We start from the raw sequence: 22,261 nt of genomic DNA, 5'->3' as shown, positions 1-22,261 counted from the left end.
TGACTGCAACCAAATGCTTCCTGTAGTTGTTGATCAGTCTCTAACATCGCTGTGGAGGAATTCTGGTCCACTCTTGCATGCAGAACTGCTTAAACTCAGCGACATTTGTGGGCTGCTCATTTCAAGTCCTGCCACAACATCTCAATTGGGATTAGGTCTTGACTTAGATCAGGCCATCCCAAGAACTGATAATATTTAGTATCAAAATATCCAAAAGTAGAGAATTTGAAAATGGGGCAAATACTTTTTCACAGCACTGTATGTTAATATTGCATGTAAGATTAGTCATGATGTAATATCCCTCATTGAGATAAAAGTGTCGAGATCATTTTGTAGATACTGTAGTGAACGGTGGGGCAGGGAAGCGAACCTGGGTCTCTAGTGTGAACGGGAAGGCAAGTTCCTGTGCTTTGACTACTCAGACCCCTGACACGTCCGGGCCGTGCGTCCCTCACAGCCGCCATCCCACTTCTGACACCATTGTAGCGAATGGCGACGGAGGGAAGCAAACCCGGGTCACTGGCGTGAAATGCAAGCACCCTACGCATCCTGTCAACAGGCATCACAGCAATGGGGTTAACCCTATTGGTGCATTGCGTAAGGGTGTTTGCCTTTTAAGTCGCTTCCCTGACACACCGTTCACTACCCAGTATTTTCTATAAAATGGCAATATACTGTATACGGAATGTAAATGTCGCTGTAGCTCTGGTCTTGTGGTTGACAACATGACTCACTGTGACGAGACAGGCTCTTCAGCTCTGAAGAGTTGATCCTTCCACTGGCTATCTTCAAATTGATTCCCTTCTTCTTCAGCCCCTGCAGTCTTTGCAGCAAAGCCTGACCCTGTAACCAAGAACACAATCAATTGGATCACAATAGGTCAGGGGTAGGCAACTAGATTCAGCCGTGGGCTGATTTGTCAAAGCGGGTGGTCGGGCCCGAAACGTAATTATAATAATTTGTACACTGCAAAATGACCACAAGTAAACCCATAAATATATTGCATTTGAAACTAACAATCATTTCATACCTAGATTACATTGAGACACAATCATACACTACCTGACCAAAAGTATGTGGACACCTGCTCGTCAAACATCTCATTCCAAAATCATGGGCATTAATATGGAGTTGGTCTCCCCTTTACTGCTATAACAGCCTCAACTCTTCTGGGATGGCTTTCCACTAGATGTTGGAACATTGCTGCAGGGACTTGCTTCCTTTTAGGCACAAGACCATTAGTGAGGTCGAGCACTGATGTTGGGCAATTAGGCCTGGCTCGCAGTCGGCGTTCCAATTCATCCCAAAGGTCTTCGATGGGGTCAGGGCTCTGTGCAGGCAAGTCAAGTTCTTCCACACCGATCTCGACAAACCATTTCTGTATGGACCTCGCTTTGTGCACGGGGGCATTTTCATGCTGAAACAGGAAAGGGCCTTGCCAAAACTATTGCCAAATTTGGAAGCACAGAATCGTCTAGAATGCCATTGTATGCTGTAGCGTTAAGATTTCACTTCACTGGAACTAAGGGGCCTAGCCTGAACCATGAACAACAGCCCCAGACCATTATTCCTCCTCCACCAAACTTGGCACTATGTATTGGGGCAGGTAGCGTTCTCCTGGCATCAGTGGAAATGCGTCCTGTCGGACTGCCAGATGGTGAAGCGCGATTCATCACTACAGAGAACACGTTTCCACTACTCCAGAGACCAATGGCGGTGAGCTTTATGCCACTCCAGCCGAGGCTTGCCATTGCGCATGGTGATCTTAGACTAGTATGTGGCTGCTCGGTTATGGAATCCCATTTCATGAAGCTCCCGACGAACAGTTATTGTACGGTTGTTGCTTCCAGAAGAGATTTGGAACTCGGTAGTGAGTGTTGCAACCGAGGACAGACGTTTTTTACGCGCTACGCACTTCAGCACTAGGCAGTCCCGTTCTGTGAGCTCGTGTGGCCTACCACTTCACGACTGAGCCGTTGTTGCTCCTAGACATTTCCACTTCACAGTTGACCGGGACAGCTCTAGCAGGGCAGAAATGTGACAAACTGACTTGTCATGTTGAAAGTCACTGAGCTCGAGTAAGGCCATTCTACTGCCAATGTTTGTCTATGGCGATTGCATGGCTGAGTGCTTGATTTTAAACACCTGTCAGCAATGGGTGTGGCTGAAATAGCCAAATCCACTCATTTGAAGGGGTGTCCACATACTTTTGTATCTATTTTTATTTCGTGGGAATACTTGGGAACAGATTTCCTAAATATTTTTTTTTGTTGTTGCTGAATTGTGATTTTAGTATATATTTTTTTTAACCAAAAACAAAAAAAGCATTTTATATTAATGTAATTTTTAACACTGGGCCAGGCTCCAGCAATTATAATTGTGTAGCCCAGAGGGATCCCAATTGCAATTTCTCTCCAGTTAAACTGCCAAGGGCTGCCATTAGGTCTAATGATCTAAACAGCAGTGGGTATAGCCATTATAGCCAAACCCCTCAGTGTAAGTAGGAGTGTTTTAGTGCTAATGGCCGGGGGGGGGGGGGGGGGGTGCCAACACAATAGATGGGCTTGGCTTTGGCTGCAACCTACTAATGGCACATTCTGGCAGAAAGTGTCCATACCCAGTCTGCATAAGTCTATAAAGACAATGTGTGAGAGATGGATAAGACTGGACTTAAGGCTGATATTTGAAGCAACAAGAAGTCACAGCAGCTGGAATAAGGTGAACAAGATATGTATACATACTCCCTGGATATAGCTGTCTCTTATTTCTTGTTTTCTTTAATATATACTTTAAAAAAATTATTATTTAGACTATTTTATTGATAAGTGTACTGTTGGGTAGAGCTCGCAGTTAAGCATTTCACTGTGCTTTTACAATAAAACTTGAATTTGAGCTATTTATATTCTTGGTGGAAGAACAGTAATGAGCATCTTATACAATAAAATTGGTTTTGTTGACAAGAAAAAGGCCATTAGTAAAACTGCCACGTAAAGTAAGCGTTATGGCTAGGTGTGATAAACAGTAATAGCTTATTTGGCCTGGGGGTGCTACCTGTTTGGTTGTTGTGCTTACCTGCCTAGAAGATTGTAGGAATCTGGATTCATAGTCGGAGGAGTTCAGGTTCCATTGAGGTGACACAATCTCCACAGAGTGACCAGCCACTGCCAGGTCCAACAGGCTGTGCAGCCCAGCAGAGAGCGGGAGGTGGGACGTACCATTCTCAGAGAAGGTGACATCTTCTGGAATATTCTCCACAAGCACTACCCTGAGATTGAAAATGAGTGAAAAACATCCTAATTTAATGATGACAAATGGCTGTTTTTCAGCCTTGTAATTGAAAAGACCTGGAAGCCAGAGAAGTTTAATTAAAAAAGTGATATTTTAATAGAGTAATTTACAGCACAGAGACAATTAAGTCTGCATTAGCCACAGAATCATCCGTAACTTGTGCAGCTGCCTTGGGATGTTGTAAAACGAGGTCATATGCATTGACATTCACCTATGATTACCTCCTACACTATATTTGAGAAATTTTCCATCTAGACATTATTATCACTGAGATCGGTTGTAGGGATGAATAGAAAAGTGGCTGGACTGCCTTCTAACAGGAGCACCGTGGCAGAACTCTAATGGAACTGTAGCACATTTTCCAGGGCATCATTATCTATGCATCCGGCTGCTTTCAAGTAGAGTGAATTATAGTATCATAAATGTAATGGAAATGAAAGATTACAAGTTTAAAAGGCTTCTAAACCCAGCCAGTAAAGTCTCAACACCAATAGTCAGTCAACAAGCCTGGGTTCAAATAGTACTTGTTTTCTTTGAAATACTTTGAGTAATAGATTGAGTCTGCTTGGATGGTCAGGGTTTGCATTTTTGGGGATTATTCCATTTGTTCCACTGCATCAGGCAGGCTCAATTACACACAGTTAAAGTATTTAAAATAATTTGAACCCAAGTTGTAGTTTTTTTCTTTACCCCACAAAATTGGCACTGCAGCAGGAAATCTCTACTTTGCCTCGCTCTCCGAGGCCAACATGAGTAAGGTCTTTAGATCAGGTTTAAACACTCGCAAGGCCGGACAGTATTCCAGGGCGCATTCTCAGAGCATGCGCAGATCATCTGGCACGTATATTCAATGTCATTTTCAACCTCTCCTTTGAAAGGCTAGTTACGGCACATATCAACGCCATCATCCCAGACACCTCAGACCCACTCCAATTTGCATATCGCCCCAACAGATCCATAGACGACGCAATCTCAATTGTACTCCACACTGCCCTCACCCACCTATACTGTATAAGAGGAATACCTACAGTTGAAGTCGGAAGTTTACATACACTTAGGTTGGAGTCATTAAAACTTTTGGGATGGGGGCAGTATTTTCACGGCTGGATAAAAAAATGTACCCGATTTAATCTGGTTACTACTCCTGCCCAGAAAATAGAATATGCATATAATTAGTAGATTTGGATAGAAAACACTCTACACTTTCTAAAACAGTTTGAATGGTGTCTGTGAGTATAACAGAACTCATATGGCAGTCCAAAACCTGAGAAGATTCCATGCAGGAAGTGCCCTGTCTGACAATTTGTTGTCCTTCTGTTGCATCTCTATCAAAATTACAGCATCTGAGCTGTTACGTGACACTTTCTAAGGCTTCCATTGGCTCGCTAAAGCCGCCAGAAAGTGGAATGGGGTGTCTGCTGTCTCTGGGCAAAGTATAGGAGCAGAGTTTGTAAGTGGTCAGCCTGGGGACAGTGAGACTGGAGATGCGTGGTCACGAGAACTCGCCATTTTTTTCTTTCTCTCTTTGAATGAATACAACGTTGCCCGGTTGGAATATTATCGCTATTTTATGAGAAAAATAGCATAAACATTTATTTTAAACAGCGTTTGACATGCTTCGAAGTACGGTAATGGAATATTTTGAATTTTTTTGTCACGAAATGCGCTCGCGCGTTACCCTTTGGATAGTTACCTGAACGCACGAACAAAACGGAGGTATTTGGATATAACTATGGATTATTTGGAACCAAAACAACATGTTGTTGTTGAAGTAGAAGTCCTGGGAGTGCATTCTGACGAAAAACAGCAAAGGTAATCCAATTTTTCTAATAGTAATTCTAAGTTTAGGCTGCCCGACGTTGGCGGGTCTGAATAGCTAGCCTTGATGGCCGAGCTCTGTACTCAGAATATTGCAAAATGTGCTTTCGCCGAAAAGCTATTTTAAAATCGGACATAGCGATTGCATAAAGGAGTTCTGTATCTATAATTCTTAAAATAATTGTTATGTATTTTGTCAACGTTTATCATGAGTAATTTAGTAAATTCATTGGACGTTTTCGGTGGATATGCTAGGTCTGAACATCACATGCTAATGTAAAAAGCTGTTTTTTGATATAAATATGAACTTGATTGAACAAAACATGCATGTATTGTATAACATAATGTCCCAGGAGTGTCATCTGATGAAGATCAAAGGTTAGTGCTGCATTTAGCTGTGGTTTGGGTTTTTGTGACATATATGCCTGCTTTGAAAATGGCTGTGTGATTATTTTTGGCTGGGTACTCTCCTAACATAATCTAATGTTTTGCTTTCGCTGTAAAGCCTTTTTGAAATCGGACAATGTGGTTAGATTAACGAGAGTCTTATCTTTAAAATGGTGTAAAATAGTTGATTGTTTGAGAAAATTGAATTGTGGTATTTTAGTTGGTTTTGTATTTTGCGCCGTGCGATGCCATTGGCTGTTGGCTAGGGGTTCCGCAGGCGGAACGGGGTTCCGCTAGCGGAACGTCTGTCCTCAACAGGTTAAAAAACGTGTTTTTCAACCACTCCAAAAATGTCTGGTTAACAAACTATAGTTTTGGCAAGTCGGTTAGGACATCTACTTTGTGCATGACACAAGTAATTTTTCCAACATTTGTTTACAGACAGATTATTTCTCTTATAATTCACTGTATCATAATTCCAGTGGGACAGAAGTTTACACACACTAAGTTGACTGTGCGTTTAAACAGCTTGGAATATTCCAGAAAATTGTCATGGCTTTAGAAGCTTCTGATAGGCTAATTGACATAATTTGAGTCAATTAGAGGTGTACCTGTGGATGTATTTCAAGGCCTACCTTCAAACTCAGTGCCTCTTTGCTTGACATCATTGGAAAATCTAAAGAAATCAGCAAAGACCTCAGAAGAAAAATTGTAGACCTCCACAAGTTTGGTTCATCTTTGGGAGCAATTTCCAAACACCTGAAGATACCACGTTCATCTGTACAAACAATAGTATGCAAGTATAAACACCATGGGACCACACAGCCGTCATACTGCTCCGGAAGGAGACGCGTTCTGTCTCCTAGAGATGAACGTACTTCGATGCGAAAAGTGCAAATCAATCCCAGAACAACAGCAAAGGACCTTTTTGAAGATGCTGGAGGAAACAGGTACAAAAGTATCTATATCCACAGTAAAACGGAGTCCTATATCGACATGAGCTGAAAGGCCACTCAGCAAGGAAGAAGCCACTGCTCCAAAACCGCCATTAAAAAAGCCAGACTATGGTTTGCAATTGCACATGGGGACAAAGATCGTACTTTTTGGAGAAATGTCCTCTGGTCTGATGAAACAAAAGTAGAACTGTTTGGCCATAATGACCATCGTTATGTTTGGTGGAAAAAGGGAGAGGATTGCAAGCTGAAGAACACCATCCCAACTGTGAAGCATGGGGGTGGCAGCATCATGTTGTGGGAGTGCTTTGCTGCAGGAGGGACTGGTGCACTTCACCAAATAGATGGCATCATGAGGAAAATGATGTGGATATATTGAAGCAACATCAAGATATCAGACAGGAAGTTAAAGCTTGGTCGCAAATGGGTCTTCCAAATGGACAATGACCCCAAGCATACTTCCAAAGTTGTGGCAAAATGGCTTAAGGGCAACAAAGTAAAGGTATTGGAGTGGCCATCACAAAGCCCTGACCTCAATCCTATAGAAAATTTGTGGGCGGAACTGAAAAAGTGTGTGTGAGCAAGGAGGCCTACAAACCTGACTCAGCTATACCAGCTCTGTCAGGAGGAATGGGCCAAAATTCACCCAACTTATTGTGGGAAGCTTGTGGAAGGCTACCTGAAACGTTTGACCCAAGTTAAACAATTTAAAGGCAATGCTACCAAATACTAATTGAGTGTATGCAAACTTCTGACCCACTGGGAATGTGACGAAAGAAATATAAGCTCAAATAAATAATTATCTCTACTATTATTCAGAAATGTCACATTCTTAAAATAAAGTGGTGATCCTAACTGACCTAAGACAGGGAATTTTAACTTGGGTTAAATGTCAGGAATTTTGAAACACCTTAGCCAAATACATTTAAACTCAGTTAATGTAAACTTCCAACTTCAACTGTATGTGAGAATGCTGTTCATTGACTACAGCTCAGCGTTCAATACCATTGTCCCCTCCAAGCTCTTCACCAAGCTTAGGACCCTGGGACTGAACACCTCCCTCTGCAACTGGATCCTGGACTTCCTGACGGGCTGACCCCAGGTGGTGAGGGTCGGCAACATCCCCTCCGCCACGATGACCCGCAACATGGGGGCCCCACAGGGGTGCATGCTTAGTCCCCTCCAGTACTCCCTGTTCATCTACAACTGTGTGGCTATGCACAACTCCAACACTATAAAGTTTGCTGACGACACGAGGGTGGTAGGCCTGATCACCGGCGACGATGACACAGCCTACGATGACACAGCCTGCGATGACACAGCCTACAGGGAGGGGGTCAGTGACCTGGCAGTGTGGTGCCGGGACAACTTCTCCCTCAACATCAGTAAGACCAAGGAGCTGATCGTGGATCTGGGTGGGATCAAGCACGCCCCCCCCCCCCCCTCCCTCCCCCCCCCCCCGCATCCACATCAACGGGGCTGCAGTGGAGCAGGTTGAGAGCTTCAAGTTCCTCAGTGTCCAAATGACTAAGGAATTAAAATGGTCCACTCACACATGCACAGTTGTGAAGAAGGCGCGACAGTGCCTCTTCCCCCTCAGGAGGTTGAAAAGGTTTGGCATGGACCCTCAAATCCTCAAAGTTCTACAGCTGCACCATTGAGAGCATCTTGACTGGCTGTATCACTGCTTAGTATGGCAACAGCACCAGGCTCGATCGCATGGCACTACAGAGGGTGGTGCGGACAGCCCAGTACATCACTAGGGCCGAGCTCCCTGCCAGCCAGGACCTCTACAATCAGGCGGTGTGAAAGGAAGGCCCGGAAAATCATTAAAGACTCCAGCCACCCAAGCCATAGACTGTTCTCTCTGCTTCCGCATGGCAAGCGGTACCGTTGCATCAAGTCTGACACGAACGGGGCTTCCCGAGTGGAGTAGTGGTCTAAGGCACTGCATTGCAGTGCTATCTGTGCCACTAGAGATCCTGGTTCGAGTCCAGGCTCTGTCGCAGCAAGCCGCGATCAGGCGACCCATGGTACGGCACACAATTGGCCCAGCGTTGTCTGGGTTTGGATGAGGGTTTGGCCGGCAGGAATGTTCCTGTCCCATCGCGCACTAGCAACTCCTGTGGATGGCCGGGCGCAATGCACGCTGACACGGTTGCCAGGTGTACGGTGTTTGCTCTGACACATTGGTGCGGCTGGCTTCCGGGTTAAGCGGGTGTTGTTTCAAGAAGCAGTGCGGCTTAGCTGGGTTGTGTTTCGGAGGATGCGTGGCTCTCGACCTTTGCCTCTCCTGAGTCCGTACGGGAGTTGCAGCGATGGGACAGGACTGTAACTACCAATTGGATACCACGAATTTGGGGAGAAAAAGGGATTAAAAAAAGGAAAATAAATCAAGGGATTTAAAAAAAGTCTGACACCAATAGGCTCCTGAACAGCTTCTATCCCCAAGCCATAAGACTGGTAAATAGCCAACAAAATGCCTACACGGACTATCTGAGTTGACACGCGTTTTATTTCTGTACCCTCTGTATGCACACTCACAGGACTCCAAAACACACACATGCGCGTGCGCATACAATAATTTACGCATCATATATCCTGCTGCAAAGTCACCTTAGCCTTATACATATCTACCTCTATCACTCCAGTATCCCTGCACATTGTTAATATGGTATTGGAACTGACCCTGTACAGTACATAGCTTCTTACTTTCTCATGTTCTTATTTGTTGTGCGTTTTTGTTCTACTGTATGTTATTTTTAGTGCTACATTGATATTGATGACTGCATTTGGGGGTTTGGAGCTTGCAAGAAAGGCATTTCACTGTGCACATGACATTAATACTTGAAATACATTTTAGAAACACATGATGTACCCGTCTCTAGTGTCTCTCCATTAATGTATCCAGGTCTAAGTGAAACATATAATCAGTGACTTAGGCTGTCATAGCAACCTGACAACAAACACAGATCCGACCTAACGAACACAGATGTACATCACACTGTGTGCTGGGCCATAAGGACATCATCAAAGCTAATTGATCATAGCTAATTGAATTAAATCTTCCAAAAAAATGTGCTACATCTGCCAAGAATGTGTTCTATTTCAATTTCATAGACACACCACGCAGTACATTTCTGTACATTGCAAATTCAGTCCAGGTTACCATGTCATTTGGGTGACAGAGAATAGTTCTTTGCTCTCCTTAATGTTTCAAACCCCATTCTAGCCCAGCAGGAGTGCTGAAAATAAGGTAAACATATTGGATTTAGTGTGTCAGCCTGAGTGCTTTAGACACACTGCATGCTTTACTCAAACCTGAATGGCTCTGAAGAATGCGTTTCTTCCTACATTTAGCTATTGGATAAAGGAAGTCATGCAACATCTCAAGCTAGAGAAAATGTGCTACTCCATAAGGGGATCTGCAATTACATTTTTATAATATCTGGCCTCCTTTCCTATCCTTTGTAGAAGACATGGACCCAGCTACTTTCACAACTCCATAAACAAACCCAAATTGGAATGTGTATCACTATTTTTACTCGTGTTTACTTTTTATATATCGCACACACACAGATGAAGTCGGAAGTTTACATACACCTTAGCCAAATACATTTAAACTCAGTTTTTCACAATTCCTGACATTTAATCCTCGTATAAATTCCCTGTCTTAGGTCAGTTAGGATCACCACTTTATTTTAAGAACGTGAAATGTCAGAATAATAGTAGAGAGAATGATTTATTTCAGCTTTTATTTCTTTCATCACATTCCCAGTGGGTCAGAAGTTTGCATACACTCAATTAGTATTTGGTAGCATTGCCTTTAAATTGTTTAACTTGGGTCAAACATTTCAGGTAGCCTTCCACAACATTCCCAAAATAAGTTGGGTGAATTTTGGCCCATTCCTCCTGACAGAGCTGGTGTAACTGAGTCAGGTTTGCAGGCCTCCTTGCTCGCACACACTTTTTCAGTTCTGCCCACAAATTTTCTATAGGCTTGAGGTCAGGGCTTTGTGATGGCCACTCCAATACCTTTACTTTGTTGTCCTTAACCATTTTGCAGCAACTTCGGAAGTATGCTTGGGGTCATTGTCCATTTGGAAGACCCATTTGTGACCAAGCTTTAACTTCCTGTCTGATATCTTGATGTTGCTTCAATATATCCACATAATTTTCCTCATGATGCCATCTATTTTGTGAAGTGCACTAGTCCCTCCTGCAGCAAAGCACCCCCACAACATGATGCTGCCACCCCCGTGCTTCACGGTTGGGATGGTGTTCTTCAGCTTGCAAGCCTCCCCCTTTTTTCTCCAAACATAACGATGGTCATTATGGCCAAACAGTTCTATTTTTGTTTCATCAGACCAGAGGACATTTCTCCAAAAAGTACAATCTTTGTCCGCATGTGCAGTTGCAAACCGTAGTCTGGCTTTTTTATGGTGGTTTTGGAGCAGTGGCTTCTTCCTTGCTGAGCGGCCTTTCAGGTTATGTCGATATAGGACTCGTTCTACTGTGGATATAGATACTTTTGTACCCGTTTCCTCCAGCATCTTCGCAAGGTCCTTTGCTGTTGTTCTGGGATTGATTTGCACTTTTCGCACCGAAGTACGTTCATCTCTAGGAGACAGAACGCGTCTCCTTCCTGAGCGTTATGACAGCTGTGTGGTCCCATGGTGTTTATACTTGCGTACTATTGTTTGTACAGATGAACGTGGCACCTTCAGGCGTTTGGAAATTGCTCCCAAAGATGAGCCAGATTTGTGGAGGTCTACAATTTTTCTTCTGAGGTCTTGGCTGATTTTCCCATGATGTCAAGCAAAGAGGCACTGAGTTTGAAGGTAGGCCTTGAAATACATCCACAGGTACACCTCCAATTGACTCAAATGATGTCAATTAGCCTATCAGAAGCTTCTAAAGCCATGATATAATTTTCTGCAATTTTCCAAGCTGTTTAAAGGCACAGTCAACTTTGTGTATGTAAACTTCTGACCCGCTGGAATTGTGATAGTGATAAGATAAGTGAAATAATCTGTCTGTAAATAATTGTTGGAAAAATTACTTGTGTCATGCACAAAGTAGATGTCCTAACCGACTTGCCGAAACCATAGTTTGTTAAGAAGAAATTTGTGGAGTGGTTGAAAAACGAGTTAATGACTCCAACCTAAGTGCATGTAAACTTCCGACTTCAACAGTGTGTGTGTGTATGTGTATATATATATATATATATATATATATATATATATATATATATATATATATATATATAGTATATCTGTGTATATATATATATGTATATCTGTGTATATATATATATGTATATCTGTGTATATATATATATATGTATATCTGTGTATATCTGTGTATATATATATATATGTATATCTGTGTATATCTGTGTATATATATATATATGTATATCTGTGTATATATATATATATATATGTATATCTGTGTATATATATATATATATATGTATATCTGTGTATATATATATATATATATATGTATATCTGTGTATATATATATATATATATATGTATATCTTGATATATATATATATATATGTATATCTGTGTATATATATATATATATATATATATATATATATATATATATATATATATATATACATACATACATACATACATACATACATACATACACACACACTACCAGATCAAACCTACCCCAATGCTCCAACAGGCCCCACCCCAAAACCAGACTTAAAGCAGGAATGATATAGAATGAGTTATTTATTTATATATACTTCAACAGTATACTTCAACTGTTGAAGTATATATAAATAAATAACTAATTCTATATAATACCTGCTTTAAGTCTGGTTTTGGGGTGGGGCTCTGTTGGAGCATTGGGGTAGGTTTGATCTGGTAGGGGATCAGTGTATGTTTTTCTCTCTACCTGTTCTGTCTTATCTGTAACTATAAAAAATGCAACAAAAAATTACAAAAAACTAAATTGCTCCTGCTTTATCTTGCCAGATCATTGATTCATACCGATCCAATACCGAGCACAGATTCTTCATGCTGGGAAATGGTTCAATATTGGAGGAAAACGCCTCCAGAGTGGCGCAGCGGTCTAAGGCACTGCAGCACTCTAGCGACTCCTGTGGCGGGCCGGGGGTATGCACGCTGACAAGGTCGCCAGGTGTATGGTGTTTCCTTCGACACATTGGTGAGGCTGACTTCCAGGTTAAGCGGGCAGTGTGTCAAGAATCAGTGCGGCTTGGCGGGGTCGTGTTTCGGTGGACGCACGGATCTCGACCTTCGCCTCTCCCGGGTCCGTACGGGAGTTGCAATGAGGGGACAATTGGACACCATGAAATTGGGGAGAAAACAAGGGGTAACCCCCCCAAAAATATTGAAAAAAACATTTGGAGGAAAACACAGTTAATCACATAAAACGGTAATAGGGTGAGTCAAGTGAGATGTTGAGCAGACATTCAGTTCCTGGCCCCGGTTGAGTCAGCAAGCAGACAAAATACCGTCAGTGCTGCAAAACCAAACTAACCGGTGGCGTATCAGAATCAGTGACTGTGTGACTAACCACTTGAAATCAGGTCATGACGTTGGAGAAAAATGAATATGGTAAAGGACACTAAGGTGTTCATATGTTCCATAAGGAAAGCACTACATATCCCAAAGAGAATGGTAGTCAAACACTACATATCCCAAAGAGAATGGTAGTCAAACACTACATATCCCAAAGAGAATGGTAGTCAAACAAATGTTTGTGAAATGAACTTGGATTGATTTAGGTTAGGATCAAGAAAGTATGGTAGATTATTCTGTAAACTTTAAATCTCTAAAACATGAATAGCCAAAATGCAATAACACACAAACAAGCAAACCCTGGAAATAGCATGCAAGATTCAGAGACTGATAAAATGAACAGTCAGTCCATGCATTATTTACCATTAGAATTAGAAACACAAAAGTGGCACCACACCAAATAGGACAGATAGATACTAACCATCTCATAATGAGAAAACCAGGGAAGAAGAACATGTCATCTTAATGAGAAAAAACAACCCATTTCACTCAATAAATAATGCATGGGGATTATGTATGCCTCTAACAGCAAGCAGGTATCTGTAAAGTGAGGAGAGCATTTGTTTCAGCACTAAGGATGTCCATAGATTTATTTACACTGCGTGCACATTAGGCCACACTCATTTGAAATCCCAATGTGCAGCCGTGTGTATTACTTGATACCCAAGTGGAGGAAACTTCAGTAATTTTCAAAGTGAAAGCTAAAGTTTTAAATCTCCGGAATGACAATGAAATCTCTCCCACCTATCTGAAAGGCTGATTTCAGTGTTGTTGATATCCTTCAGTGGTGCATCCATGACACGCACAGAGCTGCTAACGAAGAAGTCCAGTTAAACCCAACGGCTCTGCCAACGGGCAGGAAGCCTGTCCAGGCAGACACACTGGAGCAGACTGGCATGTTAAATGGTGGAAACTATTTTGATAGTAGCAGCCAAGGCTCTGTGAATGTGAATGAGACCCATGATGGATGACTAGCTAGATATGCCTGGAATTGATCACAGTGTTTTCATGTATTCTTTATGACATCCCAATAGGAATAGGCAAATTCATATATAGTACGATGACGTAAGTCATGAAAAAAATATTATTATGCATTATTGCAATGCCATTACAAATGTCTGATATATTGGTGTTGTCCGTCTTGTCTTACACTTTAAATCCCCACCCCCATTGCCCCACAGGAGGCCTTATGCCGCTTGCCAGGCCGAATTTGTTCTTAATTGACTTGCCTGGTAAAATAAAGGTAAAATAAAAAAAATACAATTGCTGGGAATACTCAAATACAGATACAGTACCAGTCAAAAGTTTGGACACCTACTCATTCAAGGGTTTTTCTTTAAGACATCAAAAATATGAAATAACACATATGGAATCATGTAGTAACCAAAAAAGGTGTAAAAATCAGAATGTATTTTAAAATATAAGTGTTAAACAAATCTTTGAGATTCTTCAAAGTAGCCACCCTTTGCCTTGATGACAGCTTTGCACACTCTTGGCATTCACTCAACCAGCTTCACCTGGAATGCTTTTCCAACAAATCTTGAAGCAGTTCCCACATATGCTGAGCACTTGTTGGCTGCTTTTCCTTCACTCTGCGGTCCAACTCATCCCAACCCATCTCAATTGGATTGAGGTCGGGAGATTGTGGAGGCCAGGTCATCTGATGCAGCCCTCCATCACTCTCCTTCTTGGTCAAATAGCCCTTACACAGCCTGGAGATGTGTTGGGTCATTGTCCTGTTGAAAAACAAATGATATTCCCACTAAGCCCAAACCAGATGGAATGGCATGTCGCTGCCGAATGCTGTGGTAGCCATGCTGGTTAAGTGTCACAGCAAAGCACCCCCACACCATCACACCTCCTCCTCTATGCTTCACAGTGGAAACTACACATGCAGAGATCATCCGTTCACCTACTCTGCGTTTCACAAAAACACAGCGGTTGTAAGCAAAAATCTAATTTGGACTCATCAGACCAAAAGGACAGATTTCCACTGGTCTAATGTCCATTGCTTGTGTTTCCTGGCCCAAGCAAATCTCTTCTTCTTATTGGTGTCCTTTAGTGGTTTCTTTGCAGCAATTCGACCATGAAGGCCTGATTCACGCAGTCTCCTCTGAACAGTTGATGTTGTGTCTGTTACTTGAACTCTAAAGCATTTATTTCGACTGCAATTTCTGAGGCTGGTAACTCTAATGAACTTATCCTCTGCAGCAGAACCATCTCTGGGTCTTCCTTAGCTGTGGCGGTCCTCATAGGAGCCAATTTCATCATGGCGCTTGATGGTTTTTGCAACTGCACTTGAAGATACTTTCAAAGTTCTTGACATTTTCTGAATTGACTGGCCTTCATGTCTTAAAGTAATGATGGATTGTAATTTTTCTTTGCTTATTTTTAGCTGTTCTTGCCATAATATGGACTTGGTCTTTTACCAAAGAGGGCTTTCTTCTGTATACCACCCCTACCTTGTCACAACACAACTGACTGGGTCAAACACATTAGGAAGGAAAGAAGTTCCACAAATTTAACTTTTAACAAGGCACACCTGTTAATTGAAATGCATTCCAGGTGACTACCTCATGAAGCTGGTTGAGAGAATGCCAATAGTGTGCAAAGCTGTCATCAAGGCAAAAGGTGGCTACTTTGAAGAATCTCAAAGATTTGTTTAACACTTTCTTGGTTACTACATGATTCCATATGTGTTATTTCATAGTTTTGATGTCTTCACACTATTATTCTGCAATGTAGAAAATAGTAAAAAAGAAAGAAAAAGACTTGAATGAGTAAGTAAGTGTGTCCAGACTTTTGACTGGTACTGTATATATCGGGATAAATTCCAGAAATAAAATGTAAGGATCTCACAGCCTGGGCCTGAGACTGGATTTAGTATGTTTCAGCCCTGGAGTTTCATTGAGTTATCATACTGCTGTCAGTGGCTTAGACAATCCATTAATTCAGACTCCAGATGCTGGCAGAACTTTGAGCCTGTGTCACGCTCGTTTGTAGAAACGGACCAAGGCGCAGCGTGAGTAGCGTTCCACATCTTTATTAGAAAGTGAAACTTAACAAAATACAAAAACAATAAAGAATAAATGAAACGTGACGACAATGCAACTACACATAAACAATATCCCATAACCCACAGGTGGAAAAATGCTACTTAAGTATGATCCCCAATTAGAGCCTACGATAACCAGCTGCCTCTAATTGGGAATCATACAAATCACCAAAACATGGAAAAACTAAACTAGAACCCCACATAGAAAATAATAACTAGAAAAAACCCCAGTCACGCCCTGACCTACTCTACCATAGAAAATAAGAGCTCTCTATGGTCAGGACGTGATAGCCTGTTTGGTTACTGTATAGAATATGACCCAGGTAGTCTTGGATGCTACTGATTGAAGGTCTGCCAGAAATAGTAAACAGTCATCATTCCTTTATAGGGCACTGGGTGAATACTGACTGCACTGGTAATTAGTAGCGAAAAATACATGTTTGACAAACTGTTCTTATGCCCCTTGATTCATTATACAGTTTAGGTGACATTAAAACAAACATTTGATGGGGACTTCCATGTATAAAGTCTTGTACGAAGTAAATAAACAGTCTAATTCTCCTACTGCATTATCAGGAGCAGTGGATTCCATAGATTGATTCAAATATAAGGTCTACCAGTAAATGAGACCAGTAACCCTTTTCTAGGTCCATCACCATCCGGAACCTACATTATTTAGTTTCAAGTCTGCCACTACACAGCCTTGGATCAATATGTACCTCGTCAACAGACATTCAATACCAGCTGTTAGACAAGTACAGCAATGCACAATATGATCACATCTAATTGGCTACAGGAATCTTTGGATTAACCTAAAGTTGTGAGGTAGAATATCATTGCGATAATGCATTAGTTGATGTTAGACACTAATAGCTTAATACACCTTGTATTGCAGTGTGCGCAGTTTGACAATCGGGTATAGGTTGACAATTTGACATTACTCATGCGAGACAGGAAATAGGAGCTCAAATAGTATACCAGAGTCTACAAGGTAAAACATATGCCGCTGTGCCCTTGAGCAAGCAAACCACACTGCATCCCACTGCTGGCTTGCCTCTGAAGCTAAGCAGGATTGGTCCTGGTCAGTCTCTGAATGGGAAACCAGATACTGCTGGAAGTGGTGTAGGAAGAACCGTGCTTCTACACCTGTATTGCTTACTGTTTTGGGTTTTAGGCTGGGTTTCTGTACAGCACTTTGAGATATCAGCTGATGTAAGAAGGGCTATATAAATAAATTTGATTTGATCTTTCCTCTGGTCTGAAAAAAATATTGGCCTGTGTACGGTGCCGTCTTCAGATGGGACGTTAAACAGGTGTCCTGACTGTCTGTGGTCACTAAAGATCCCATGGCACTTATTGTAAGAGTAGGGGCATTAACCCCAGTCTCCTGGCTATAGTCCCAATATGCCTTCCTATCATCATGGCTACCTAATCATCCCCAGCTTCCAATTAGCTCATTCATCACCCCCCCATCCCCTGTAACTATTCCCCAGGTTGTTGCTGTAAATGAGAATGTGTTCTCAGTCGACTTATCTGGTGGTAAAATAAATAAGAGCAAGACACTTAACCCTAATTGCTCCAGGGGCGCTGTACAATTGGTGACCCTGGACGTAACACCAACTCCCTCAGGGTGTCTCCGGGGGAGTTGGGATATGCAAGAAACATAGTTCCATTACATTTGTGTGTAAAATAACAAATATATGCACCCCTCAAATTATTAGTCTGAAAAGTACTTCAGCACTCTTGAAGTGAAAGAGCTGTAGAGAGATGCTATCAGCCCCCATCCTGCTCACAGAACATTACGTTCACTAAGCTCTGGCATGGCAACATTTCATCATGAACAGAACCCCAATCATTCTAAAACAGCATTACATACATAATCCCAGACAATTAATGCTAAGACAGCAAGAGCCAATGGGATCAGACATGGCAAGCTACAGTAGGTCCTGAAATAGACCAAGTTAACAGCAGTGACATGTAGCACTGGTCAACAGTGGCTCCAAATGCTGACAGCTTACAAAGTCAGAAGGAAGGAAGCAGCACCACCATGTCGATCATTATGAACTCCTCTCTGGCACGCTGTAGCCCTAATCTTGGAAAACATCTGACGCAGCACAGAAGTTTATCCTGCACACAGGATATTAATTTGATGAAATATTCTGTTTACAAGGCCTATGTGCCCTAATCCAGGTTTAAATTAATCAAATTTTCCCCCTGAAGCAGACTTCCTGAATACAAGCAATACAAGATCCCTGCCTCATAAAGGTCTTGGCTTATGATATATATATATATATATATATATATATATATATATATATATATATATATATATATATATATAAACTGCTCAAAAAATAAAGGGAACACTTAAACAACACAATGTAACTCCAAGTCAATCACACTTCTGTGAAATCAAACTGTCCACTTAGGAAGCAACATTGATTGACAATAAATTTCACATGCTGTTGTGCAAATGGAATAGACAACAGGTGGAAATTATAGGCAATTAGCAAGACACCCCCAATAAAGGAGTGGTTCTGCAGGTGGTAACCACAGACCACTTCTCAGTTCCTATGCTTCCTGGCTGATGTTTTGGTCACTTTTGAATGCTGGCGGTGCTCTCACTCTTGTGGTAGCATGAGACGGAGTCTACAACCCACACAAGTGGCTCAGGTAGTGCAGCTTATCCAGGATGGCACATCAATGCGAGCTGTGGCAGAAAGGTTTGCTGTGTCTGTCAGCGTAGTGTCCAGAGCATGGAGGCGCTACCAGGAGACAGGCCAGTACATCAGGGGACGTGGAGGAGGCCGTAGGAGGGCAACAACCCAGCAGCAGGACCGCTACCTCCGCCTTTGTGCAAGGAGGAGCAGGAGGAGCACTGCCAGAGCCCTGCAAAATGACCTCCAGCAGGCCACAAATGTGCATGTGTCTGCTCAAACGGTCAGAAACAGACTCCATGAGGGTGGTATGAGGGCCCGACATCCACAGGTGGGGGTTGTGCTTACAGCCCAACACCGTGCAGGACGTTTGGCATTTGCCAGAGAACACCAAGATTGTCAAATTCGCCACTGGCGCCCTGTGCTCTTCACAGATGAAAGCAGGTTCACACTGAGCACATGTGACAGACGTGACAGAGTCTGGAGACGCCGTGGAGAACGTTCTGCTGCCTGCAACATCCTCCAGCATGACCGGTTTGGCGGTGGGTCAGTCATGGTGTGGGGTGGCATTTCTTTGGGTGGCCGCACAGCCCTCCATGTGCTCGCCAGAGGTAGCCTGACGGCCATTAGGTACCGAGATGAGATCCTCAGACCCCTTGTGAGACCATATGCTGGTGCGGTTGGCCCTGGGTTCCTCCTAATGCATGACAATGCTAGACCTCATGTGGCTGGAGTGTGTCAGCAGTTCCTGCAAGAGGAAGGCATTGATGCTATGGACTGGCCCGCCCGTTCCCCAGACCTGAATCCAATTGAGCACATCTGGGACATCATGTCTCGCTCCATCCACCAACACCACGTTGCACCACAGACTGTCCAGGAGTTGGCGGATGCTTTAGTCCAGGTCTGGGAGGAGATCCCTCAGGAGACCATCTGCCACCTCATCAGGAGCTTGCCCAGGCGTTGTAGGGAGGTCATACAGGCACGTGGAGACCACACACACTACTGAGCCTCATTTTGACTTGTTTTAAGGACATTACATCAAAGTTGGATCAGCCTGTAGTGTGGTTTTCCACTTTAATTTTGAGTGTGACTCCAAATCCAGACCTCCATGGGTTGATAAATTGGATTTCCATTGATTATTTTTGTGTGATTTTGTTGTCAGCACATTCAACTATGTAAAGAAAAAAGTATTTAATAAGATTATTTCTTTCATTCAGATCTAGGATGTGTTGTTTAAGTGTTCCCTTTATTTTTTTGAGCAGTATATATGAGTATGTCACCCCAACACTGTTTACTAGCCTCTGGGACCCTTAGAAAGGAACTGTGCGTATACTGCAGGACAACATCAATAACAGTAAGTTTTGCTCTTGTTTTCCTCGTGTTTTGTGGACCCAGGAAGAATAGCTGCTGCTTCGGCAAAAGCTAATGGAGATCCGAATATACCAATAAACCAAAGTAGCCTAATGAAGGCAACTTACATTTTATGAAAGAAAATATTCTAGTTGAATCTGTGTTGACAATATTATGTAGGCGAACACTGTGCCCTTTGTTACTAATATAGACGGTATGTTCATTATCAATGTTACCCCTAGAGTGTATCAGCTCCTCTGTGCAACTGAACGATCTTATGTGCTCCCAGTACATTTACTGTGATACGGCTGACGGAGTCCGAGGTCATCTTTAATGTAACACTGATGACGTGAGACCTCTAAAGTATGTTCACTCCGCCAATTATGATCCTCAAAAAAGTGGCATCATTTGATCTACACCATGCGTCCATAGAAAGATACGCCGACTTTGAACTGGGGAAATGTGGATTTAGAATGAATACATTCAAAAGCGAATTATACATTGTTGCTCAGAATTTCAAATGTCCTTCTCTTTTGCTCTATCAAGCTAAATCATGTTTATCATATTGCCATGGGGGAACTTGAACTTATGATAAGACCAGGCATTCAGTTACTGATCCACCCAAACATAACAATCAAAGGAAAGCAGGAAACAAATGTGGTTGCTATAATTCATGTTACCATGGTATTACATAGTAATGACATAATAATTAGACACTAATCTAGTCCCATACTGAAGGGTGTTTATATTGTGTTCTGTCTGATTGCTTATCTCAGTGGGGTGCTTGCTCACTTGGTTATAATGAGAACGTATTGGATAATCATTATCCTCTAGTGACATCATCTTCAGATATACAGTGCCAAGCAAAAGTATTCATCCCCCTTGGTGTTTTTCCAATTTTGTTGCATTACAACTTGTAATTTAAATTGATTTTTATTTGGATTTCATGTAAGGGACATACACAAAATAGTCCAAATTGGTGAAGTGAAAAAAAAAAAAAAACCTGTTTCAAAAAATTCTACAAAATAAAAACAGAAAAGTGGTGTGTGCAGACGTATTCACCCCTTTGCTATGAAGCCCCTAAATAAGATCTGGTGCAACAAATTACCTTCAGAAGTCACATAATTTGTTTAATAAAGTCCACCTGTGTGCAATCTAAGTGTCACATGATCTGGGGGGGGGGGGGGGGGTGTACCTGTACCAGACAGGGGGAGACAACCAGGGCAGACGTTGAACAGATCGCCAGGTGGAATCCAAGCAGCAGTGCAGCAGGCAAATGGAGTATGTGTCACACCCACTTGGGAGAATCTTTTATTTCTGGAGGCAGATTTCTTGTAGAAAATGCCAGTGGATGGTCCTGAACATCAGGAGGGGGCTTCGAGGCCTCTGGATTTGGGTGGGGTAGCCGGCCATTTGTTGGGCTCAGAGGCATCGACACATCTCGCTTCACACGTCAGTGCTAATTGAAGTTGTAGCTCTTTGTCCTAGCAAGCTTTGTAGCCATAGCGTTCAGTCCTTATAAAGTTAAATATATCAATGTAGTTTATTTTTCTTCTTGGCTTTTGAAAGTAAAAAAATTGCTTCTGACTAAGCATTTCTCACTCAGTTCCAGGTTGGATGGTGTTTTGTTTATTTGTTTGCCAGAGCATTTGCTGTCATCACTCCAGAGAATGCATTTCCACTGCTCCAGAGTCCAATGGCGGTGAAGTTTACACCACTCCAGCCGATGCTTGGCATTGTGCATGGTGATCTTAGGCTTGTGTGCGGCTGCTCGGCCATGGAAACCCATTTCCTGAAGCTCCCAACGAACAGTTATTGTGCTTACGTTGCTGCCAGAGGTAGTTTGGAACTCGGTAGTTGGTATTGCAGCCGAGGACAGATGATTTTTCAGCACTCTGCGTTCCAGATCTGTGAACTTGTGTGGCCTATCACTTTGCGGCTGAGCCGTTGTTGCTCCAAAACGTTTCCACTTCCCAAAAACAGCGCTTACAGTTGACCAGGGCACCTTTAGCAGGGCAGAAATTTGACAAACTTGACTTGTTGGAAAGTTGGCATCCTATGACGTTGCCACTTTGAAAGTCACTGAGCTCTTCAGTAAGGCCATTCTACTGCCAATGTTTGTCAATGGAGATTGCATTGCTGTGTGCTCATTTTATACACCTGTCAGCAATGGGTGTGACT

General features: G+C 42.4%; 1 protein-coding gene across 2 annotated transcripts in view; it reads right to left on the bottom strand.

The window, feature by feature from the left end:
* Positions 1–22,261, bottom strand: part of LOC106577123 (inactive phospholipase D5) — a 53,927-nt gene that overhangs the window by 8,565 nt on the left and 23,101 nt on the right. For both annotated transcript variants that reach the window (XM_014154873.2, XM_045700957.1), the window contains exons 3-4: positions 3,073–3,265; positions 735–843 (exon numbers count right to left, since the gene is read on the bottom strand). In XM_014154873.2, the coding sequence (XP_014010348.1) occupies positions 735–843; positions 3,073–3,265 (302 nt within the window). The remainder of the gene's footprint in view (positions 1–734; positions 844–3,072; positions 3,266–22,261) is intronic.

This window comes from Salmo salar, chromosome ssa18, assembly GCF_905237065.1.
Source record: "Salmo salar chromosome ssa18, Ssal_v3.1, whole genome shotgun sequence".
Lineage (NCBI taxonomy): Eukaryota > Metazoa > Chordata > Actinopteri > Salmoniformes > Salmonidae > Salmo > Salmo salar.
Note: the sequence above shows the minus strand (reverse complement) of the source record. Positions and strands in the feature narration are given on the sequence as shown.